Source organism: Cheilinus undulatus, linkage group 21 (genome assembly GCF_018320785.1).
Source record: "Cheilinus undulatus linkage group 21, ASM1832078v1, whole genome shotgun sequence".
Classification (NCBI taxonomy): domain Eukaryota; kingdom Metazoa; phylum Chordata; class Actinopteri; order Labriformes; family Labridae; genus Cheilinus; species Cheilinus undulatus.
Window position 1 is genome coordinate 36,774,041 of NC_054885.1, and position 22,240 is coordinate 36,796,280.

General features: G+C 40.7%; 2 protein-coding genes across 2 annotated transcripts; both read right to left on the bottom strand.

The window, feature by feature from the left end:
* Positions 1-529: 529 nt before the first annotated feature.
* LOC121503953 (interferon-induced protein 44-like) lies at positions 530-9,097 on the bottom strand. The gene is made up of 6 exons (XM_041778575.1): positions 9,063-9,097; positions 6,485-6,683; positions 1,239-1,388; positions 988-1,159; positions 788-888; positions 530-691 (listed from the first exon to the last, which is right to left on the bottom strand). The coding sequence occupies exons 1-6, from the start codon at positions 9,095-9,097 to the stop codon at positions 530-532; spliced, it is 819 nt and encodes a 272-aa protein (XP_041634509.1).
* Positions 9,098-9,626: 529 nt separating this feature from the next.
* Positions 9,627-20,674, bottom strand: LOC121503955 (interferon-induced protein 44-like). The gene is made up of 7 exons (XM_041778576.1): positions 20,586-20,674; positions 20,241-20,442; positions 19,625-19,774; positions 19,374-19,545; positions 19,173-19,273; positions 18,911-19,076; positions 9,627-9,931 (listed from the first exon to the last, which is right to left on the bottom strand). The coding sequence occupies exons 1-7, from the start codon at positions 20,672-20,674 to the stop codon at positions 9,627-9,629; spliced, it is 1,185 nt and encodes a 394-aa protein (XP_041634510.1).
* Positions 20,675-22,240: the final 1,566 nt, after the last annotated feature.

The window sequence follows — 22,240 nt, forward strand, 5'->3', positions numbered from 1 at the left end:
TTAGATAAGCACTGTTTCATGTATTTTTTTCTGCCAAAATAGCTTTGTGCTGTTTAGGGGCTATTTGGCTGAAAAACTTTTTTTTTTACAGGGGTACATCACTGGAAAAATGTTGAGAACCACTGGTTTAATGGACTTCTAGTGCTTTAGCGCCCTCTGCTGGTCTGGTTGAGTACAGTCAGGATTTTGAATCCTTCCATGTTAATGACAGAACAAAGACTCTGAACCATAGAGATGGAGGATCAAACTCTTTTATTAGCTGCAGACGGCCTCGTCTTTAAAGCACAAGCTTTTCACCATGGAGGTCAGACTGTTGACAGGCAGAGAACTGTGGGGCCAGACTGACTCTACATACATGATTATGTTCTCTCTCTGATAATCCATCAGTTAGACAATTAGCATGCTTCCTATCACAAAAATAAGCATCATACAATAGCAACATAAACAAAAATACTTCTGTAGGTTACAGTTAACATGTTTGTGTTTAAACATCTTCATCATTGATTGTCTGCCTCAGCAGTTTGCAGGTTTAAAGATCCTCCAGGTAGTCGTCTCCGTAGTTCACTATCTGGTTCAGGGCATCCAGGATCGGCTCATTGATCTCATCACTGATTTTGGTTTCTGATGCGTAGTTCTTCAACAGAAAGATGCAGTTGACTGGTAATCCCAGGATCATGCTGAGTTTTTCCACCTGTGATTTAAAGTCAGAGAATTAGAGCTGATCAGAGCTGAAATAATAGAAATGGAAGTCAAAGTGAATGTCAGAATTTCAAAGATAAAAACAAACCTGCTCCTTCAGGTACTTGCTCTTGTGTAGGTTACTAAAATCTCTTTTCACCTCAGGACAGGCCTGGTCCACTTTGGTGAGAATGGCCATTTGGGGAATATCTGCAGTTACAGGCATGTTTTTGATTTTAACATTTGATTTAGTGGAGTTTTAATTCAATAATCTGATGGAACATGAAGTGAGTAACATGCTGCTCTCACCCAGTTCAGTGGCAGCTGCTCTGACTTGTCTTAACTTCTGCACTACTCTGTCAGTTAACAGAGACACTTGGTCAGCAGGAATGACACAGACCAGGACGTGGACTTTGTCATCCAGAGAAGGATTGGAGTTGTAGTCCGGATCGTTCTGTGTCAGTGGGCTGACAGGGTTGAACTAGAAAACATCATGTATTGAACTGTATTTAATAAAGAGAAAGAAAGACTCCAGAGGACCCTTTAAATAATGACTGTACCTTGTAATTGTCCTTCATATGTCCCTGCAGAGCCAGTTTCAGGTCGTCCACATTGACTCCGTGGTTCAGGTTTTGCTCAATTCCCATGATGTCATTGAAAACAAATGAATAGTGGCTCTGATTGTCTTTTCTGATTTTGTATGTTTTGTACTACAAAGAAAGAGAAATTATTTGCATCTTGCAAGAACAAAAAAACAATTTTAAAGCTTAAAAAATAATTTTTATCCCACAGTTTATCCCACAGACTGCAACATAACAAAGTTAAAAAAAAGAAGTGAAGGGGTCTGAATGCACACTTGAATTTTGCATGTGTGAGATCAGAATCTATGACAGCAGGAGTAACTAAGTAAGAAACACTGTGTGGCTCTTTTTGTTGACTTATCAAAAGTATTCGACACAGTAGACCATGGTTTGTTGTTAAATGTACTCCAGCATATTAACTTATCAACCCAAGCAGCATCCTGGTTTCAAAACCATCTGGATGGTAGATCACAGTGTGTCCAGATGGCTCTGCCTTTCTGGAGGACTCCAAAGGTCTGCCTCAAGCAGGGCCGTTTCTGGGCATAGGTGATATACACTGCTTTCCACATTAATAAGCAAATGACATTTTTCTCTTATTTTCCTAAATATTAATGCAAATGACAAGAGAATTTTTCAAGTCATCAGCCATTAGAGCATAATTCAAATGTTTTTTTAACAAACTTCATAATGATAACCGTTATTTAAAAAAAAGAGAGAAAAAAAATGGCTGATGACTTGAAAAATATTCTGACTGTCATTTGTATAAATATTTAGGAAAATAAGAGAAAAATGTCATTTGCTTAATAATGTGGAAAGCGGTGTAGGCAGTTGCCTTGGGCGCCACGCTGGGGGGTCGCTGTCATGAGCTCTGAACATTTTGAAAAGGGTCCACCACTGTAACAGATCATCAACTCCTGCACTCCTCTAACCTCTGCACCCCTCGTTTGTGAAACAGTCCAGCCTTGCCACTCTGTCTCTCCATGCGCGCCCCCGGCACACACACACTGGGAGCCCAGCAAGACGTTTAGAAAAAAAAGAAAAAAAAAAGTTTTGTTTTTCCTCGTTCACAAAGCACTTAACAGACAGGATGTAGAGATAGAGCCCTGCGTCGGACAGCTAACACCCTACCTGCCCATTCCCCCTGATTTCCTGACCGTAAACACCTGCTGGTGGGTGTGTGTCATCCCTCTCTCCAACCTGTACCCGCAGCGTCCAATTCCTCCTAAAATCTGACCATCCACGTAAAACACTGAATGACAGAAGCTGCGTTCAGTTTAAGAAATTATAATATTGTGTTCACTTAAGCACTACCCTTGACAAATACGGGTTTTCACTAACAGACTGATGGCTCAGTATCTCTGTGCCAGTCTCTTCCTGTGCGTCATGTGGCGCATCAGAGCAGTGGAGACGCTTATATTGAATGTCTGCAGCGCTATGAGGAGTGTTAAAGCTTCTGTGCGCGTTTAAGGAATCAGACTGTGCTCTGTTTACTAACTTAAACAGTTTTAGTGCAAGCAAAAATTAAATTCAGAACTGATCCCAACGCAGCTCTCTATCTTGGTTCTTTAGTAGAGCGAACAGGATCATTCTTGTTAAAACTGCTGCAGGTGCTCTTGAAATATGTCTGTAATGAATGATTTCCTAATGTGTTTATAACCCTAGGTTTCTGACACTGTGCTGATATGATGTGTAAATCCTGTGTGGTGGATAAGTTTATCAGTCAGAGGTGGAGCCATGGGGGGCTCATGGGTCTATGACCATAATGTTTTCTCAAAAGCCCTAAATCTTTAACTTTGGTAAAAGTTCATTATCTCTGATTACTGATGAATGTAAAAAGAACTATCTTGGATTTTGATAAATTGACCCTGCTGATCACAACATGGAAATTTCATTCGTGATGCCAAACTGGAAAAAAAAAAAAAAAAAAAAGATGTTATTTTTTTTTTTACTTTAAAAAGCTTAAAAGCACATGCTACAGAATAAATAAAAACCTTAGTATTAGTATTTTTGTATTTTTTAATAAATATGCATCTTTAACTACACATTTAGTGGGGGTACCAAATTGTAAGTTTGCCTAGGGCACCAAAATGGCTAAAAACGGCCCTGATGTACTGTATATGACTGCTGCAGCTAAAAGTCTTCAGTCTTTGAATACTGTCACTGTGCTCTGAGGGTTGTCTCTGGTTGTAGTCGCCTCACTCATCACTGTGAACTCTGTGCCTAGTCTGGCTCTCTCTGAGTGCTGGCAGGTACACTCACTGGTTGACTCTGATCTACAAGCCTCTTCTTGGCTTAGTGCCGTCTTATTTACCTACTCTCCTTCAAAGAACTGAAAGCCACTATGCCAAATTCAATTCAAATTCAAATAAACTTTATTTGTCCCCGGGGGGCAATTAAAGGCACACAGAGCAGCAAGTAAACAACAATATAGAAATTCAGTCAACCACTGCACATAGACAATAAGGCTAATGTTCAAAGTGCTAAAATACTAAATATAGAAAGTAGCACTACTACCAAACAATAAAATAAGGGGAAGCCTTGTGCTGTAGTGACATCAATTCATTTACTTGATTCTCGTGTCAGGACTAAATTGAGGAAAAAGTGTTCAGTTTTGCTGCCCCCTCCACATGGAAACTCTCCAGATTGATTTTTGAAAATGTCTGAACTAATTTTCCATGGAGCCTTTTGTTCTCTTAAATGACAGAGTTTGTGAGACCACAGAACAGTGCCTGTGTTTATAAACTTGTTACTGTGAATTATTTTTCCAGCAATTTATCAAGTAATTTTTAACCCTTTTTGACCTACCATAGAACAAGTCCTCCAGAGCATATCTTTACATTTTTACATGCTGTAGTGCCATTTTTTGAGTATTTGAATTGGCTATATATCAATAAAACCCTTAGAACCCAATATTTTAATGATTTCTGTGTGATACATCTACAGTAAAAAATTAAATTACTCAAAAGTGCGAAACAACAACAACAACAAAAAACACACAATGAAAATGAAATAAAAAGTAAAAGAGTGTTTTTTTTTTTTTTTGTTTTTTTTTTACAATTTTTTACAGATCCGTGGGTCTCTCTGGGTACTCCAGCTTCCTCCCACCACCAAACACTTGCTCGTCAGGTTAATTGGTGACTCTAAATTGGCCGTAGGTGTGAATGTGAGCATGCCTGGTTGTCTGTCTCTTCATGTCAGCCCTGAGATTGACTGTCAGCCCTGGTCCTCCTGACCCGGAATGGAATAAGCAGTATAGAAAATGGATGGATGGATATTGATGTTGATGTGCATGCTTTGTACTAGAGACAGGGCCGATACCGATTATTAGTTGTCAAGGAGGCCTATACCCAATATTTGGAGCCGATATTCATTCAAAATGTTGAATAATACAAACTCCAACACCTTACTTCGTCAAAACTAGGCTGCTACATTACCATCAATTAATGTTACTATAGCTGAAAAAATAGTGCAATGGCAATAGAAGAGACTGTTCATTCCTGAACACCATGCAGTTCATATCGGCTTTATGATACAGATGTCTTAAGTCTTGAACAGCAATATCCTGCTCCTCTCTACAAGAAACTATCAAAGACAGCTTCAGGACACACTTCATCTAACAATATGTCATTTTCTGCTGCTTGGGATCTCTCAATCAACACAGAAAAATCTAAAGTAAAATAACTTGGTAGTTAAACAGCCATTATGGCCCTCTCACACACACACACTTCTTACTATTATCACTGATTATTTCTCTATCAATATTATCAGCAACCTTGTTTCAAGTGATTAAACCGTTAAAAACACTAAATAGCCTACAGCATCTTTAATAATCAGTGTTTATCATAGGAACAGACAGGGGGCAGTAATGCACCAAAGTGATGGATGCCAACCGCAGTAAAACCGAAGAAGAAGAAGAAACAGCCAGCTGCCGCTAACAGGACTCACAGTAACATTAATAGTCATGAGTTGTAGAGTTTCTCTTGTGGCTTCCACACAAACACACACTATTCTCTACCATAACAGACATTCTCCCCATTGCTACAGTCTGCTGAGCGTCTAGAGCCAGAGGAGGAGAAAGCGGACCGGTGGGCTAGCTGGTGGGCTTACTCTCTCACTACCACACACACAGACTTCTAATTTCACGGACTATTTCCAGTGATGAACAGACACGTCTGGAGGGACTGAGAGCGAGCAGAGCTGCCGCTTATGTTGATATAATGTTATGGGGCTCACAGTAACGTTACTAGTAGTTGTGAGTTGTAGAGGACTGGGATGTTTATTACAATTTCAGGAGTGTCTGCTGTCTTAGCTTAACCTCGAAACATAGAACTGTTCTCCGAAGCATCTCCTCTCTGCAAAACTTTTCCTCATCTAGTTTATGGTCTACGCCACGTGTTGAACTGTGTAACCACTGTGCATGCGCACAGCTTTCACTGCTGATTGGCTGTTACCCGTGCCCTGGCTCTGTGTGTAACCAATCAGATGGTGCTGTGGGTGGGACAATGCTGCAGCTCAGACTGTGCTGGAGAGAGAGTGGTGACTCCAGACAGAGAGGCGCGGCTACATCAGAGTCAAAATAACACAGTTTTAAACTGATCTCTTAACAACCGTCCGATTATAAAAAGGCCAATGCTGATAGACGTCAAAATGCTGAATATCGACACCGATCATCGCCCCGGCCAATTATCGGTCTGTCCCCACTTTGCACCACATTTCTGCAAAAGCAGGAAGGATATTTCTAGAAGGAAACAGAACTCTGGAACACATTGAATGTGTGATATGTTAGTGTTTCTCCTCTGGTTTTATATGTAAAAAGAATTATTGCTCTGTCTGTTTAGGTTACAATTCTACCTGCTGGTTAAAAATAGATATGCAAATGGGAGTGATGGTGCTCCCGTAGGTTTTAAAGGGTTAGGTAATCAAGTAATTTAACAATTAATTACACTTTAAAAATTACTGTTTGTTTTCAACTTATTTTTGTAATCTGTCCCTGAATTGTATTATTCATTGTGACATGTGCTGCTGACCCTTTTAAAAGAGATCTCAATCTAAATTGGTCTTTATCTGGTTAAATAAAGGTTAAATAACTAACACCACTATGACCAGAGTATCTGCTGTCTGATCAAGCAGTCCACAGATTAAACTCAAACTAAACCAAGACCTCTGTCTGTGATGGGTGGGATCTAAAGACAGTGATGGATATTCTTGATTTCAGTTATTCTTACTTGCTTGGTGTAGCTTTGCCCAGAGATTGCATCTGTTTTAGCTCGCCCAGCAAGACGACCTCTTAAAGCGGAGTCAGCTGAGTTCACAAAACTGGACTTTCCAGCACCAACGGGACCATAGAGCAGAATCCTAAGATGACTGACTTCTTCGTTTAGGGGTTTGTAAGATTTGAGAAAGTCCAGACTTTCTCTGCTGCTCCTGTTTGTGAAAGAGAATGACATGTATGAATGAATTCAGTGTTTAAATGTTTAATATCTCAGTAGACACACTGTTGTTATTGATCCCTGACTTTATGTTTACTCACAGCAGAGTCCTCCATGGTTGATCCAAAAGAGCTGAAGCAGAAATCAGACATGTGAACAACTTTTAAACAAATTCAACAACAAATACATGAATGAATGTTATTATTAGAACTGGATCATTTCTGCAAAGGAAACCCTGATTGGTCGACATCATGATTGTTGTCACTGATGCTTCGCCCTCCACTTAAAGCAGCTGCGATAAAATTCCTCAAACTTTGTTTCAGTCTTTTAGTAAAACAGACAAAAATGGATAAATACAAGAATTTTGAAGGGAATTTAATTTTCCTAGAAATATAAAATAACTGTCAGATGCATCATGCAGCTGAGTTTATGTCCTGATTCTTCTTGCCTTCTTATGTATTAGACTCTTTGCACTCTTAAAATACTTTTTCATGGAATTATTTGCCCCCATATGAACATTTCAGTTTTCCCCAAGTGCTGTTAAACAGAGTGGAGAGTTTTTAACACAACCTTTCCAAACATCCTAGTTTTATTTTGGATGCTAACATCATTTTTTTTTAACCCAAACAAAATTATTTCTCACAACCAAAAACTACCAGGATCTAAATTCTTAGCCTCTTCAAAACAGACTTGTCTTTGAGACATGAAACACACCACTGTTGTTCAATGATGCTCTTTAACTTTGTAAAGCTCAAAGCTGTAAAATCCAGTTAATCTGAGGGTTATCTTCACATTTACACACAGTCTAAAAACTTCACTGAGGGTTTGAGCTGTCACTGAGAAAGCATCATGGCAAAAACCAAATAAATCAGTTTAGACTGGATAAAAAGAATTGTTGATGCTCACAAATCAGGAGAGGAAACTACAAAGTTATCACAGCGTTTGTAAGAATCAAGAACTGGAGTGAGAAGGATCATCAAGAAATTCAAAAGCTACTTTCACACTTCCTCTCTTTTCCGTGTCTGTTACGCCTTCGTTACGCAACGACGTTCTGTATGAAAGCGACCGTTCTGCAATGGGGGGGTCGATCTCGCCCCACCTCTGATCCGGATTGAGAGGTAGTATCAGAGCCGCAACAGACTTTTCAGCAATGAGTCTGAAAGGACGTCACGGCACTCCGCAACGATGAGTGTGCACTGCTGTCTCTATAAACGAGAGATTTAAAAACCAGCGCAGTTTAATCGAGTGGCATTTCATCTGAGAAAACAACAGGGAGAAAAAACAAAGATTAATGTGGATTAACTGGAGAGACTGGGTTAGAGAGCTGACCACCTTCTGTACAGGACAGGAGAGAGCAGACACATCTCTGCTCACAGCAGCGTCTGAAAAGTTGCACGATGTGTTCAAGTGAGCTTGGTACTCTGAAGTGTCTGGCCTCCGACGTAAATAGTGCGCTGTGACACCGCTTAAAGTCGGACCTTCAACTCAGAAACATGGAGGAAAAAAATTCTGTTGGATATAGTCTATCAAAATGAATGTTCATGTTTTCCCCGTATTTTATTTAGAAAATACAAAGTTTTGAACCGAGAAATCCAGAGTTTCGAGTTTCATTGAAAGCAGCAGCTCGAGCAGTGGCTGTGTGTGTAAGCTCGGGCGTGCATGGCTCTGTTACACCTTTGTGTGAACTGCTCGTTACGGAACAGAGATGGGAATTCCTTTTCGTCTTTATTGCGGAATCTCTGAGTAAAAACGGCTAAAGAGAGCCACACAGTCCAGAACAAGCCTGGCAGAGGAAGAGGAAGACTTTAAGATTCTGGAAAGAAAACTAGTGAGAGATGTGTCTAAAGACCCCAGAACAACTGCCAAGACTCTAGTGAAGGACTTAGCCAAGTCAAAGAAGACCATCACTAGAGCCCTGAACAGGAATGGACCAAGTAAAAGTCCACTTCTGCAGAAGAGACCCCTTCAGACCAGACTGAAGTCTGCTAAGGACGACCTGGAGAAAGATCCTGATACTGGAAGCGTGTCCTTTGGTCAGATGAAACTAAACTAGAGCTCTTTGGTCTTAGAGACGTTGGTGATGTTTGGAGAGAGAAAGAACCCAAAGAACACCGTCCCCACAGTGAAACATGGTGGTGGGAGGATTATGCTTTGGAGATGCTTCAGTGAGTCTGGAACTGGGAATCTCAGAAGGTGGAAGGAATCATGAAGAAGGAGACGTGAAAATTTAGAAAGAAACCTGAAGCCGTCAGCAGATAAACTGGGTCTGGGTCGTCGCTTTGTTTTCAAAAATGACAAAAACCCAAAACATCTGTGGATCCTGGTGAAGAACTTCCTACATAAGACCAAAGTGAACCTTAGTGACTGGCCTGACCACATCTGTGGGCTGAACTGAAGACCAAGGTCCATGCCAGAAGACCATCAGATCTGGAGGATCTTGAGAGATTGGCCAAAGAAGAATGGTCTGGGATTCCTCAGGAGACGAGTCTGAGACTAAAACTACAACAAACGACTGCAGACTGTTACCAGCAGAAAGGAGACACAGCTGACTGTTAGCATCAGGGGATCATCATGTAGACCCTGGTAGTTTTTGTAGAATAATTTTGTTTCTGTTTGCTAAGAAAAATAATGTTATGGCTCAAAGAAAGGTCTGTTCTAAAGGGGCTAAGAATTTAGATCCTGGTAGTTTTTGGTTGTATGAAATAATTTTGTTTCTGTGTATAAAATAAAATAATGTTAGCATCCAAAATAAAACTATGATGTTTGGAAAAGCTATGATGAAAATTCCTTACTGTGTTTAACAGCATTTGGGAAAAAGTTGGGAAGTACTGAAAGTTTTAGCTGCTGCATCAAATTACTGTTGGTATCATGTCTCACTCATAGGTGACTGATGATTGGCTGCAGGAAGCCCAATCAGGGAATTCCTGATTTTCACAGTTTAGAAATTCTTACGTGGAGGTGGAGGAGGTTGAGGTTCTGGAGGAGGTTGAGGTTGTGAAGGAGGTTGAGGTTCTGGAGGAGGTTGAGGTTGTGAAGGAGGTTGAGGTTGTGAAGGAGGTTGAGGTTCTGGAGGAGGTTGAGGTTGTGAAGGAGGTTGAGGTTGTGAAGGAGGTTGAGGTTCTGGAGGAGGTTGAGGTTGTGAAGGAGGTTGAGATTCTGGAGGAGGTTGAGGTTGTGGAGGAGGTTGAGGTTGTGGAGGAGGTGGTGTCAATGTGGGCTGATCAGAATTCCCTCCACCGATCTCTGTAAAGTAAGACCACTTATGAGTTAGAGTGCATGTTTTTACCACCATAATTATGTGATTATTTTCAGTAACTACATTAACAAACATGTATACAGCTTTACAGACACACTACTGAGTCACTGTTATTACAGTCACATTATCAGGGTCATAGTTTGTCTTAGACACAACAAAGAGCCAAAGCATACATGGCTCCTGTAAAAGAACTACCTCCAGAAGACCAAAGTGAACCTTGGGCCAGCCACACATCTTAGGTTTTAAGCCTGATTTGAGGCAAGATTTGCCTCCCCCGATGATCTTGGGGATGTATCCCGAGTAGAACCTCGTCGCAATCAATAATTTGTCTGAATAGTCTGCATGTGGTGTCAACACGATTATTTTACTGCTCCAAGTTATGTCATAGCCTCCCAGACCCCAAATCATAAATGTCAAACACGTTTGACATTTCAGATTCTAGGTCATAGCCCAGACCACTTGAAGTAAATCAAAATATGGGGCATCTTCAATCACATCAAAGATGCAGCAGAAACAGAAACAATAACAAGCTAGAGCTTTTTGGTGAGTTGTTTGCACAGCTGCGCCTGCAGCCCAAATTTATAAAGCTAGCTGTCATCAGACTCCATCACAACATCCAAAGCTGATTTCATCTTGGGAACATCTTGCCATATTGCCAGGTAAGAAATGACCAGTTCCACAAGTTGCCTTTTTATAAACTTGGGCTGCAGCTGCAGCTGTGTAAACAACTCTCTAAGCTCTAGCTTGTTATTGTTTCTGTTTCTGCTGCATCTTTGATGTGTTTGAAGATGCCCCATATTTTGGTTTACTTGAAGTGGTATGCTTAGGTTAGATGTAGCTGAAAAAAATGAGCTCCATGAAAGTAGAATACAATATAAAGGCATAATACTTTTTAATAGCTACAGTATGAGGAGCACATTTTACATGCTAAAGGTCCCAAGTGTAACAATTGCTTATACACAGTGTATTTTAGACTTACTGTAGGAGCTGAGCTGGAAATAAAAATATCAAACAAAAAGACATAATCTTACCAAAACTCATGCTGAATGCATTAACTCAGCCAATATTATTAAAAAATGAAACCAACAACAACAGAAACCAGACTTCAGAAAAAATAACTGATCACCTGTAAACACTGTTCCCTCTAAGGGGTTCTACTGCACCATTGCACACTGCTCTCCACCTCTCTGCGCAGAAGAAAAAAAATGTGCGTTATTGCGCAGACTACCTGCTGCAGTAGTCTAGGGTTTCTTCCTCCATGGGGACCTCATACTGGGAGATGTAAAGTGTGGCTATCACATAATGCCACAGCCAACAAAAGGATGGCAGGGCCTGATAGTGACAATAAGGGTGGATTCCAGCCATGGAGGGTTCCTCAGTGAGGCACTTTGGTGAGTTGAATTTATCAGCGTCACAAACTCCACCTCCCTTTAACTGTGCTCAGCTCTTGGTGCCGGTGTAATGGTAAGGTGTGTGTGGCGCTGATGATGGCGACATGCAGCAGAAGTGTGCGAGGGTGATTGGTGGTTTTAACTGGGCTTTTAAACTGGTTTTAACCGTGTGTCCTTTGAATCAGTGTGGACTTGCTGGGCTATTTTAAATACTGAGTCATCATGGATTTTATGGGTGTTTTTTCCCCTTATCTTGGCGGTCATTGGGACTGCGATCAACTTCCAGCAGAACAACCGACCCCACAGGCTCACATACAGCCATGATTTTCTCATTCACTGCAACAGCTCAATGACAGCTGTCTCCCTTGATGGTGTTCTGCCAAAGATTCAGAGGGATCAGGTTGGAGACTTTTGCCTGGACCGGCTGATGACAGCAGGGGTGAGGCAAACTGTATGGCATAGACCTAGAGGCTGTCAGCAGCGGACAGCAGCAAGATCGAGGAAGTGGGGATGGAGAGGAGGCGTGCGTCAGCGGCGACTCGGACTCCACCGCTTCCCTCTATTGTCCTTGGCAACGCGCAGTCCTTGAGGTATAAGGTGGACGAGCTCCAAGTGAATGTGAGGCATATCTCAGAGTACAAGAATGCCTGTGTGATTAATTTGACTGAAACCTGGCTTAAGGATTATGACCCGAACCAGGATTTTGAAATTGACTGCTCTGGCCAGCTGTAGGCTTGATCGTGACGCATCGATCACCGGCAAATCACTGGGAGGGGGCGTGTGCTTATATGTAAACCCTCGCTGGTGCAAGACTGTCAAAGTAAGAGAATCTTTATTCCACAAGTACTTTTGTCAGTGGTTTATCCCAGAGCTGACATGGCTGAAGCAGCATCTTCTATTTCCAAACTTGTGCATCGTTTGCAAAGTATCTGCCCTAATGCCCCACATTTTATTCTCGGTGACTTTAACACTTGTAGTTTGAAGCAGCACCTTGATCATTTATACCAGTATGTAAAATGTCCAACGCGACACAGTAAAACATTGGACCTGTGTTATGGCACCATGAAGGGGGCTTACAAATCCTTCCCACTGGCATCACTTGGCTCTCTGACCACAACTGTGTCCTGCTTGCCTCGGTGTATCAGCTGGCAAAGAAGTCACTCTGTTGCAAGAGGGCCCTTATCGGGAACTAACTAAATGGTTGCCTGTAAAACACAAACTGGGATGTTTTTTAAGCCCCATGTGCCAGCTTAGGCCGGCCACACACTTGACGATTTTTTAATCTGAAACGATTTTTAAACCGTGAGAGATCACAGATTTCAGGACAATTTCCGAAGATTTTTCATCTTTAATCCTCTGAACGCACACACTAGACGACTCAGCCAGACTGTCAGATCACTGGAGACCACACACCTGCCGACCTTGAGTGATCACATGACTTCAGAAACAAAAAACAAAACACGGATGTCTGTCGATACCGTCTTGCTGTCTCTCCACAACAGGCTGTCTTGGCATGTGTTACAGGTGCAGCAACAATCATAAAACAAGGGAAAGACTCGGGATGAAATCATGGCTGAAATCAAGTTAAAGTTGTGTTCATGGTTGTGAGAGGTGAAAGTATGTGTGATCCTGCTGTGATGCTACCCCGTCTGTTAGCTCTCATTGGTTGTTGTGGGTGCTCCGTCAGTGGCACTACGACCTAGAATCGTAAATATCAACATGTTTGATATTTACGATTTGGGATTTTGGAGGCTACAACGCGATTTGGAGCAGTAAAACAATCGTGTTGATGCCACACACATGCAGACTAGTCAGACAAACAGTCGTTTGCGACAAGGCTCCTCTCAGGATACGCCCCCACGATCGTCGGGGGAGGCCCAAATCGGCTTAAAATCCTGTAGTGTGTGGCCGGCCTTAGATGAGCTCACCCATACTGTGACAAGCTATATCACCTTCTGTGAAGAAATAATCATCCCAAGAAAGACAATTATACTGTATCCAAATAATAAGATGTGGGTCTGCAAATCCTTTAAGTTAAGTTAGCTTATTATCGGGGGGATGCCACCAAACAAAAGGAGGATCAAAAATTGGTGAAAAGGGAAATCAACCCTCGGATCCTGCTATGTCTGTTTTGAGGACATTCATCCTTTTTATCATCATTTTTTTTAGTTGATAGTCACATTTTTATAGATTGAGGCATCAAATTTGGCCAAAGTTATTATCTTTCTTCATATTAAATAACAAACAAAGAAACAAAAAAACGTGTTGCCCATAGAACTCGATTGACGCGAAATAGCTCCATCCACCCTTGTTTGTCCGAAATCGGACACATAGACTTCCATTAAAAACACGTTTTTTGACTGTGAGTCTGTGGAACCAAAACAACTTATAGCAACTGTTTTATTGCAGTCAGTCGATCTCCAGGGATCTAAATTTCACCATTCCACAGTGATCCAGCAGATTGTACCAGCGCATCATTTTAACCCCTTCGGCAACGTAGGCATTGTTTCCCTTCCATGGACTCAGGCCGTTCGGAGCGCTGTTTTATCCTGTAAACATCATCAGAATTAAATGAACCGATTCATGCCACTAGACATGGTTGTCTGAGGGTGGGCTACACGTGTAAGGAAAAGTTTGTGTGCTCCTACGTGTGTGCTAAGGTGCGAATCTGCATCTATGTTTACAACCGGACATGCCATAAGTGGAGTGTTTACTGTGGGAAATGTTATCTCGAATTCTGCAGTCTGGGACTAAGAAAGGGGGATATTTGGACAATTTCAACTTTGCCCTCACTCCATAGTAAGTGGATGGACATGCATGAGGATGCACGGGTCTTTTCAATCAATAGGTAAGAATATATCATATCTCAAAGATGCAGTAAATTTATATCTGCACGTAATTGGCATAGTTGTGGTCACATTTTGGTTATAGGTGGAAATGCGTGTGTTTGTGATTCATATCCTACATATATCCTCTGATTCTTTATGCCTGTACATAAAATAAACCTAACATGAACAAATGCATTCGCTCGCATATGATTTGGTAGAGGACAAGGCTCGAGAAAAGGATGGTAAAACTGGCGTGTTTTACGCACCGATACACTCGTCTGTTCAGCATGGACGGCAGCTCACTGAATCCAAGTCATAGGCATAGTGTACAATAAATGGCATAAAAAGGGTGTAATGTTGATTTTTTTTTTTTCTAGTAGTCAGGGTTGAAGTTGTTGAGATCTGAAGCAGTGAAGGTTCAAAAAAAAAAAGGAAAAAATTAATATTTTATTAACACCTTTCTGCATGTCTGTTTTCTGGACAAACAAGGACAGATGGAGCTAAAATATGAAATTTGGGACTACAGAAAAAATTTCAGTGCATCAAAATCAATTTTACTACTCATCATTGACACGGCCCAGATTATATTTATTAGAATTTTTTTTCTTGATCATTTTATATGGGAATTATGGTGTTTTTGTGTTTTTTTTTTTTTTTTTTTTTACCAAAAAAAGATACCAGTGACATGGTGTACAATAACTGGCATAAAAAGGGTGTAACATTGAATTAAAAAAAAAACAAAGTTGTAGTGATCAGGGTTGGAGATGTTGAAGAGATCTGAAGCAGTGAAAGTAAAGAAAATGTTGAAAAATGATTATTTTATTAACACCTTTCTCCATGTCCATTTTCGGGACAAACAAGGACAGATGGAGCTAAAAATTACAAGGGAGCGACAGTTTAGCTGGCCAAAATGCAGTATAAGGACAAGGTACAGAATGAACTTTTGACCGGTAATTCTTGCTCTGCTTGGAGAGGAATTAAATCCAAGGTGGGCATTCAGGACAAGAGGGAAAGAGTGAATAACACTGACAAATCTGATTCCACCTTGCAGATGAATTAAATCAGTTTTACTTGAGATTTGATTCTGACTTTTCTGATGAACTGTTTAAATACAGGGCTGTTCAAGTTAGCAGTAAGATTCAGATAGATGAGATCAGCGTATGGAGCACTTTCAGAAAGACTAATGCCAGGAAAAGTCATGGGCCTGATGGCTTAGTGGTCGCCTTCTAAAATGTTGTGCCCCATTCTTAAGTGACATCTTCACTTTCATTTCCAGTGGTCTTTGTCACTTAACAAAGTTCCCTTATTGTGGAAAGAATCACTCACTGTCCTAGTGGCAAAAATACCATCACCAAAGATATTAAATGATTATCGTCCTGTGGCACTCACCTCAGTGGTGATGAAGAGCTTTGCGCATATGGTGAAAACGAATTTGCTTTCTATGACACTGGCAGTGATTGACCCACTCCAGTTCGCATATAAACCTAGGAAAGGAGTAGAGGATGCTGTGGCGACCCTGCTGAATTTTGTTGCTAGGCACCTGGAGGGTAGGAAAGCCTCATGTTCTCGCCCATAGGCTCTCAAAAATACCCAACATTGCCTTTGGAACCAAATGTTGGCTAGTTGATTTTTTTTTAACAAGACTGCAGAGAACTCGTGTTCATGAAACCTTGTCTGAGACCCTGTTGTGCTCCACAGGCTCTCCGCAGGGATGCGTTTTGTCACCCCTATTGTTCATATTCTACACCAGGCCTATTCAAGTGGAGGCCCGGGGGCCACATGTAGCCCAGAGCCAACCCCCAAGTGGCCCAGTCTGGGCATGCCAGAGATGCAACCTGTCGTGAGTTTTCGTAAATTCCCACAGTATTTTAGACCATAAATGCAACACTCCGCGTAGCCTAGCAACAGTCTACCTGTAATGCACTGCGTTGTATTGAAGCTGACAGAAGTAGCCCCAAATTCCGAGTATAAAACGTCCTTTTCAGCCGTAGCTACAACTGTGCAAATTTAGATTTTATGCACTTTAAGATAAAGTTTAAGATAAATAGGTAAGATGTGACCAAAATTATTTAGAGAATATAATTTTATTTTTTTCATTCTATTTATTTTACTTTATTTCAAGTAAAAGAAAAATTTCTACTACCTCAGGTTATGTTCAAATACAGCTCTGTTGTTGTGTTTTTAATGCACTTTTTGACGTGCTTTTGTCATGTTGCCAAATTCAAAAGGGAGACTGTAAATAAAAAGTGCATATTTTTCATCAAATTGATCTGTAGCGGTTCCAGATTTGACGTTACCAGCTGCTTACTTGGCACCGAACATGTCCGTCCCGGCTACATTTCTTGACTTTAAAATTTGGCCCAGCTGAATTTGTAATTGAATAGCCCTGATCTACACTAATGAGTGTAAGAACGTGTTTGAGTCAAGGTTTAAAATTAAATTTGCTGATAACTCTGTGATAGTCAGCCTCTTCCAGGATCACGAGGTGGGACATGGACCAGTCTTTGACTATTTTGTTAAATGGTGTGACGATTCTTAGCTGCATCTTAATGTGAAAAAAACTAAAGAAATGATTATTGATTTTTGTAAGAAAGCACCTGTTAGAGCCCAAACCTTTGTTAAAGGGACAGCTGTGGAAATAGTCAGCCATTACAAGTATCTAGGCTCTATCCTGCACGACAAATTTTCTTTTGAGTTTAATTCAGATGCTATCTGCAGAAAGGCAAACCACAGGTTGTTTTATTTGAGGAAACTGGGGTGTTTTAATGTTGATATATATAGATTCTTAATAGGTTTTATTCTTCTTTTATTGAATCCATTTTAACCTTTGCTATAATCTGTTGGTTTGGTTAACCTTAGCATCTTACACAAAAATAAGCTGAGGAATGTGGTCAAACTCCGCCAAAAAACAACTGGCACTAGCCTCAATGATCTTGACTCTGTCTACAAGGCTAGGGCCACCCAGAGGGCAAGGGCCATTCTGGCAAACCCTCTCCATCCTCTTCATGCAGAGTTTCAGCTTCTCCCTTCCAAGAGAAGGTTTATCACTTATCCCTGCAAGATCAAATCAAATAGGTATGTAGCGCCACATTATGTAAAAATGCCTCATTATGTAATAATGTCATACATTTTCAATTCAGTATGTAATAACGCCACATTTTGTAAGCTACAAAGCGGTTAGAGTTAGGGCAAGGTAGTTGGGTAGGGCATACCTTGGAGCCCACACTAAGTCCTTTGGTTAGGGTTATTACATAATGCGGAGTTATTACATAATGTGGCTTTACAAAGTAACTTAAATCTTTTGTCCCATCTGCCATTGGTTTCTTGAATAAGCTGTAGGTGTGCTTGATGGGATTGATACACTGACGAAATTGTGATGACTCCATGTATGTATTTACTTGCTAGGTATCCATTTATTGCAGTTATTTGTGGTTTTATTGCTTATCTGTGGTTTGTATTGTTATTGTGGCCAAGTCTATTGATGCGTCCGTCGTGCGTCTTTACACAGACATTTTTGGCTTCATGTCGTTCACACAACAACGCAAACACCAACGCCACTCACAGACAAACACAAGTTAATGTGCTGGTGGTGAAGACCTGAGGCTTCTTTCTGCAGGGGAGAAAAGGATTCAATGCAGAGCTGAACTTTTCTCCTGCTTTAAAGCTCCTCTCTGACCACGGCTCATGCGTCAATGCTGTCTATGTGAATAACTGCTCTCTCTCTCTCCTCAGCGAGCTGAAGACCGTTACTTTATCATTTAATTAACATTCTACTTCTATATTTTATCACGACGATACGCCATAATGATTAAACATCAGTGTATGAGCTCATTATCAAAACATTTGATAGGTGCCACATTGCAGGAAATATTGTAGATTTACTGTATATTAATGAGTAACCATCAAAAACATCATAAAATCTCCTAAATACTGATAACTGATCAGCAGGACAGTGAGAAACAGAGGCAGACAATCCATGATAGTGTTTAAGCTCAAACATGTTAACTGTAACCTGCAGAAGTATTTTTGTGAATGTTGCTATTGCATGATTTTGTGATAGGAAGCATGCTAATTGTCTAACTGATGGATTATCAGAGAGAGAACATAATCATGTATGTAGAGTCAGTCTGGCCCCACAGTTCTCTGCCTGTCAACAGTCTGACCTCCATGGTGAAAAGCTTGTGCTTTAAAGACGAGGCCGTCTGCAGCTAATAAAAGAGTTTGATCCTCCATCTCTATGGTTCAGAGTCTTTGTTCTGTCATTAACATGGAATGATTCAAAATCCTAACTGTACTCAACCAGACCAGCAGAGGGCGCTAAAGCACTAGAAGTCCATTCAGTGTTAAAATCTTAATGCTCAAAACTCAGTGAGACAATCATGGCAGAGCAGAGGAGTCTGAGGAGGTTATACAAGAGACAGGTGTGTTCATTGCATCTCGTTTGTCTTTGAGCCTGCTGTGTTCATGCTGCCACTGCACCTAAAAATGTTTGTCTGAGGAAAGATTTAGCTTTTTAACTTAATTTGCCAAAATCAGTATGTCCTTTTAATTGTGTATTTACTTTCACATAGAGGTAGATGTTTGTTTATGGCCATTGAAACCATAATATTTTCATTTCTATGTTGTTTCCTTGGTGAGGTGGCTAGACTAATGAAGAGGTGTGAAGAATGATGAGAGGAAAGCCATCTGACTGAGAACATTTGGTTTCTTATTAAATGGATGCATAGAATGAGACATAAAGTTCCACCTTCACTATGGTCATTCACGTAGTCTTCTCCATAGTTCACCATCTGTTTCAGGGCGGTCAGGATCGGCTCACTGATCTTATCACTGGTGTTGATTTCTGATTCGTAGTTCTTCAACAGAAAGATGCAGTTGACTGGTAATCCCAGCAAGTAGCTGAATTTTTCCACCTTTAATTTAAAGTCAGAGAATTAGAGCTGATCAGAGCTGAAATAATAGAAATGGAAGTCAAAGTGAATGTCAGAATTTCAAATATAAAAACAAACCTTCTCTTTCAGGTACTTGCTCTTGTGTAGGTTCTTAATATCTCTTTTCACCTCAGGACAGGCCTGGTCCACTTTGGTGAGAATGGCCATTTGGGGAATTTCTGCAGTTACAGGCATGTTTTTGATTTTTAACATTTGATTTAGTGGAGTTTTAATTCAATAATCTGATGGAACATGAAGTGTGTGACATGCTGCTCTCACCCAGTTCAGTGGCAGCTGCTCTGAGTTGTCTTAACTTCTGCACTACTCTGTCAGTTAACAGAGACACTTTGTCAGCAGGAATGACCCCGACCAGGACGTGGCCTTTGTCATCCAGAGAGGGATTGGAGTTGTAGTACGGATTGTTCTGTTTCAGTGGGCTGACAGGGTTGAACTAGAAAACATCATGTATTGAACTGTATTTAATAAAGAGAAAGAAAGACTCCAGAGGACCCTTTAAATAATGACTGTACCTCGTAACCATCCTTCATATGTCCCTGCAGAACCAGTTTCAGGTCGTCCACATGAACTCCATGGTCCAGGCTTTGCTCAATTCCCATGATGTCGTTAAAAACGAAAGAATAGAAGCTCTGATCGTCTTTTCTGATTTTGTAAGTCTTGTACTACAATGAAGAAAGAGAAACTATTTGTCTCTTTAAAGAAAAAAAAAAAAATCAAATTTAAAGTTTGCACAATTCAAAGTTCCTGGTTGTCCCTCTGGAACTTTGTCCCATCTCCACACAGGATCTCTGGAGCTCAGTCAGAGTGACTGTCAGGTTCTTGGTGATGGGGTACTGAGTCTAGATTCATGAGAATTAAAAGGATTTTTCCCACAGTTGCATCAGGCTGCAACATAACAGAGTTAAGAAATAAGTGAAGGGTCTGAATACTTTCTGAATGCACACATGAACTTTGCATGTGTGAGATCAGAATCTATGACAGCAGGAATAACTAACACCACTATGACCAGAGTATCTGCTGTCTGATCAAGCAGTCCACAGATTAAACTCAAACTAAACCAAGACCTCTGTCTGTGATGGGTGGGATCTAAAGACAGTGATGGATATTCTTGGTTTCAGTTATTCTTACTTGCTTGGTATGGCTGCTCCCAGACATGGTTGAATCTGTATCAGCTCGCCCAGTAACACGACCTCTTAAAGCGGAGTCAGCAGAGTTCACAAAACTGGACTTTCCAGCACCAACGGGACCATAGAGCAGAATCCTGAGATGTTCGACTTCTCCGTTTTGGGGTTTGTAAGATTTTAGAAAGTCCAGACTTTCTCTGCTGCTCCTGTTTGTGAAAGAGAATGACATGTATGAATGAATTCAGTGTTTACATTTTTAATATCTCAGCAGACACACTGTTGTTATTGATGGTCTCTTATGTAGCAGAAGCACAGCCAGCGTCAGCTCCCTGACTTTATGTTTACTCACAGCAGAGTCCTCCATGGTTGATCCAACAGAGCTGAAGGAGAAATCAGACAGTCAGACAACGTTTTAAACAAATTTAACAACAAATACATGAATGAATGTTATTATTAGAACTGGATCATTTCTGCTAAGGAAACTCTGATTGGTCGACATCATGATTGTTGTTGCTGATGCTCCGCCCTCCACTTAAAGCAGCTGTGATAAAATTCCTCAAACTTTGTTTCAGTCCTCTTAGTAAAACAGACAAAAATGGATAAATACAAGAATTTTGAAGGGAAGTTAATTTTCCTAGAAATATAAAATAACTGTCAGATGCATCATACAGCTGAGTTTATGTTCTGAGTCTTCTTGTGTTTTATCTGTTAGACCAGTGGTTCTCAACTGGTTAAGTCTCAGGAACCACTATTAACTCCTCAAGGAGAGTTGCGACCCAAATTTTGGGGTCAATCTGATGTTTTTAATAAAAAACAGTAGGGCATGGGCCTAAGTGAGTACAAGAAGACTGACAAAAACAATGAAATAGGACAAAACATGAATGTTTTATACAGTCTCATAGACAATTTGGCACATTTTTTCCCCTCACATCCACGACCCAAAAAAAAAAGGGTTTCATGACCCAATTTTGCGTCCCGACCTACCAGTTGAGTACCACTGTATTAGACTATTTGCACTCTAAATATTTTTTTCAGCAGAGGATGAAGTTATTAGCCCCCATATGAAAATTTCATTTTTTTACAAGTATTTCCCAAGTGCTGTTAAACAGAGTCAGGAATTTAACACTCTAAAGACTTCAGTAAGAGTTTGAGCTTTAGACTGGAGAAAAAGAATTGTTGATGCTGACAAATCAGGAGAGGAATCTACAAAGTTATCACAGCGTTTGTAAGAATCAAGAACTGGAGTGAGAAGGATCATCAAGAAATTCAAAGAGAGCCTGGCAGAGGAAGAGGAAGACTTTAAGACTCTGGAAAGAAAACTAGTGAGAGATGTGTCTAAAGACCCCAGAACAACTGCCAAGACTCTAGTGAAGGACTTAGCCAAGTCAAAGAAGACCATCACTGGAGCCCTGAACAGGAATGGACCAAGTAAAAGTCCACCTTCAAACCAGACTGGATTCTGCTAAGGATGACCTGGAGAAAGATCCTGATACTGGAAGCGTGTCCTTTGGTCAGATGAAACTAAACTGGAGCTCTTTGGTCTTAGAGACGTTGGTGATGTTTGGAGAGAGAAAGAACCCAAAAAACACCGTCCCCACAGTGAAACATGGTGGTGGGAGGATTATGCTGTGGAGATGCTTCAGTGAGTCTGGAACTGGGAGTCTCTAAAGGTGGAAGGAATCATGAAGAAAGAAGGAGATGTGAAGATTTAGGAAGAAAACTTGAAGCAGCCAGCAGATAAACTGGGTCTGGGTCGTCGCTTTGTCTTCAAACATGACAACAACCCAAAACTAGGGGTGTGACGAGGCACTTATCTCACGAGACGGGACGAGACGGGACGAGACGAGATTTTACGCTTTTTTTTTAGTTTCGGAAAAAAATAGATGAGTGGATAAAATGTCCTTTATACAACTGAAAGTCATAATTGCAATGCATTCAGGTCTATTCAGAAATGTTCAGAAACTAACTTCTCTTGTACTGAATAGGCTATTAATGCTTACACAC

Coding starts and splice junctions, on each gene's coding strand:
- LOC121503953 (XM_041778575.1), bottom strand. CDS start 9,097: ATGGACCTTGGTCTTCAGTTCAGCCCACAGATGTG. Junction 1,160..1,238: donor ATATGAAGGACAATTACAAG/GTACAGTCATTA, acceptor GATGTTTTCTAG/TTCAACCCTGTCAGCCCACT. Junction 692..787: donor GCAAGTACCTGAAGGAGCAG/GTTTGTTTTTAT, acceptor TTTAAATCACAG/GTGGAAAAACTCAGCATGAT.
- LOC121503955 (XM_041778576.1), bottom strand. CDS start 20,674: ATGTATTTGTTGTTAAATTTGTTTAAAACGTTGTCTGACTGTCTGATT. Junction 19,274..19,373: donor AGCAGCTGCCACTGAACTGG/GTGAGAGCAGCA, acceptor CTGTAACTGCAG/AAATTCCCCAAATGGCCATT. Junction 19,077..19,172: donor GCAAGTACCTGAAAGAGAAG/GTTTGTTTTTAT, acceptor TTTAAATTAAAG/GTGGAAAAATTCAGCTACTT.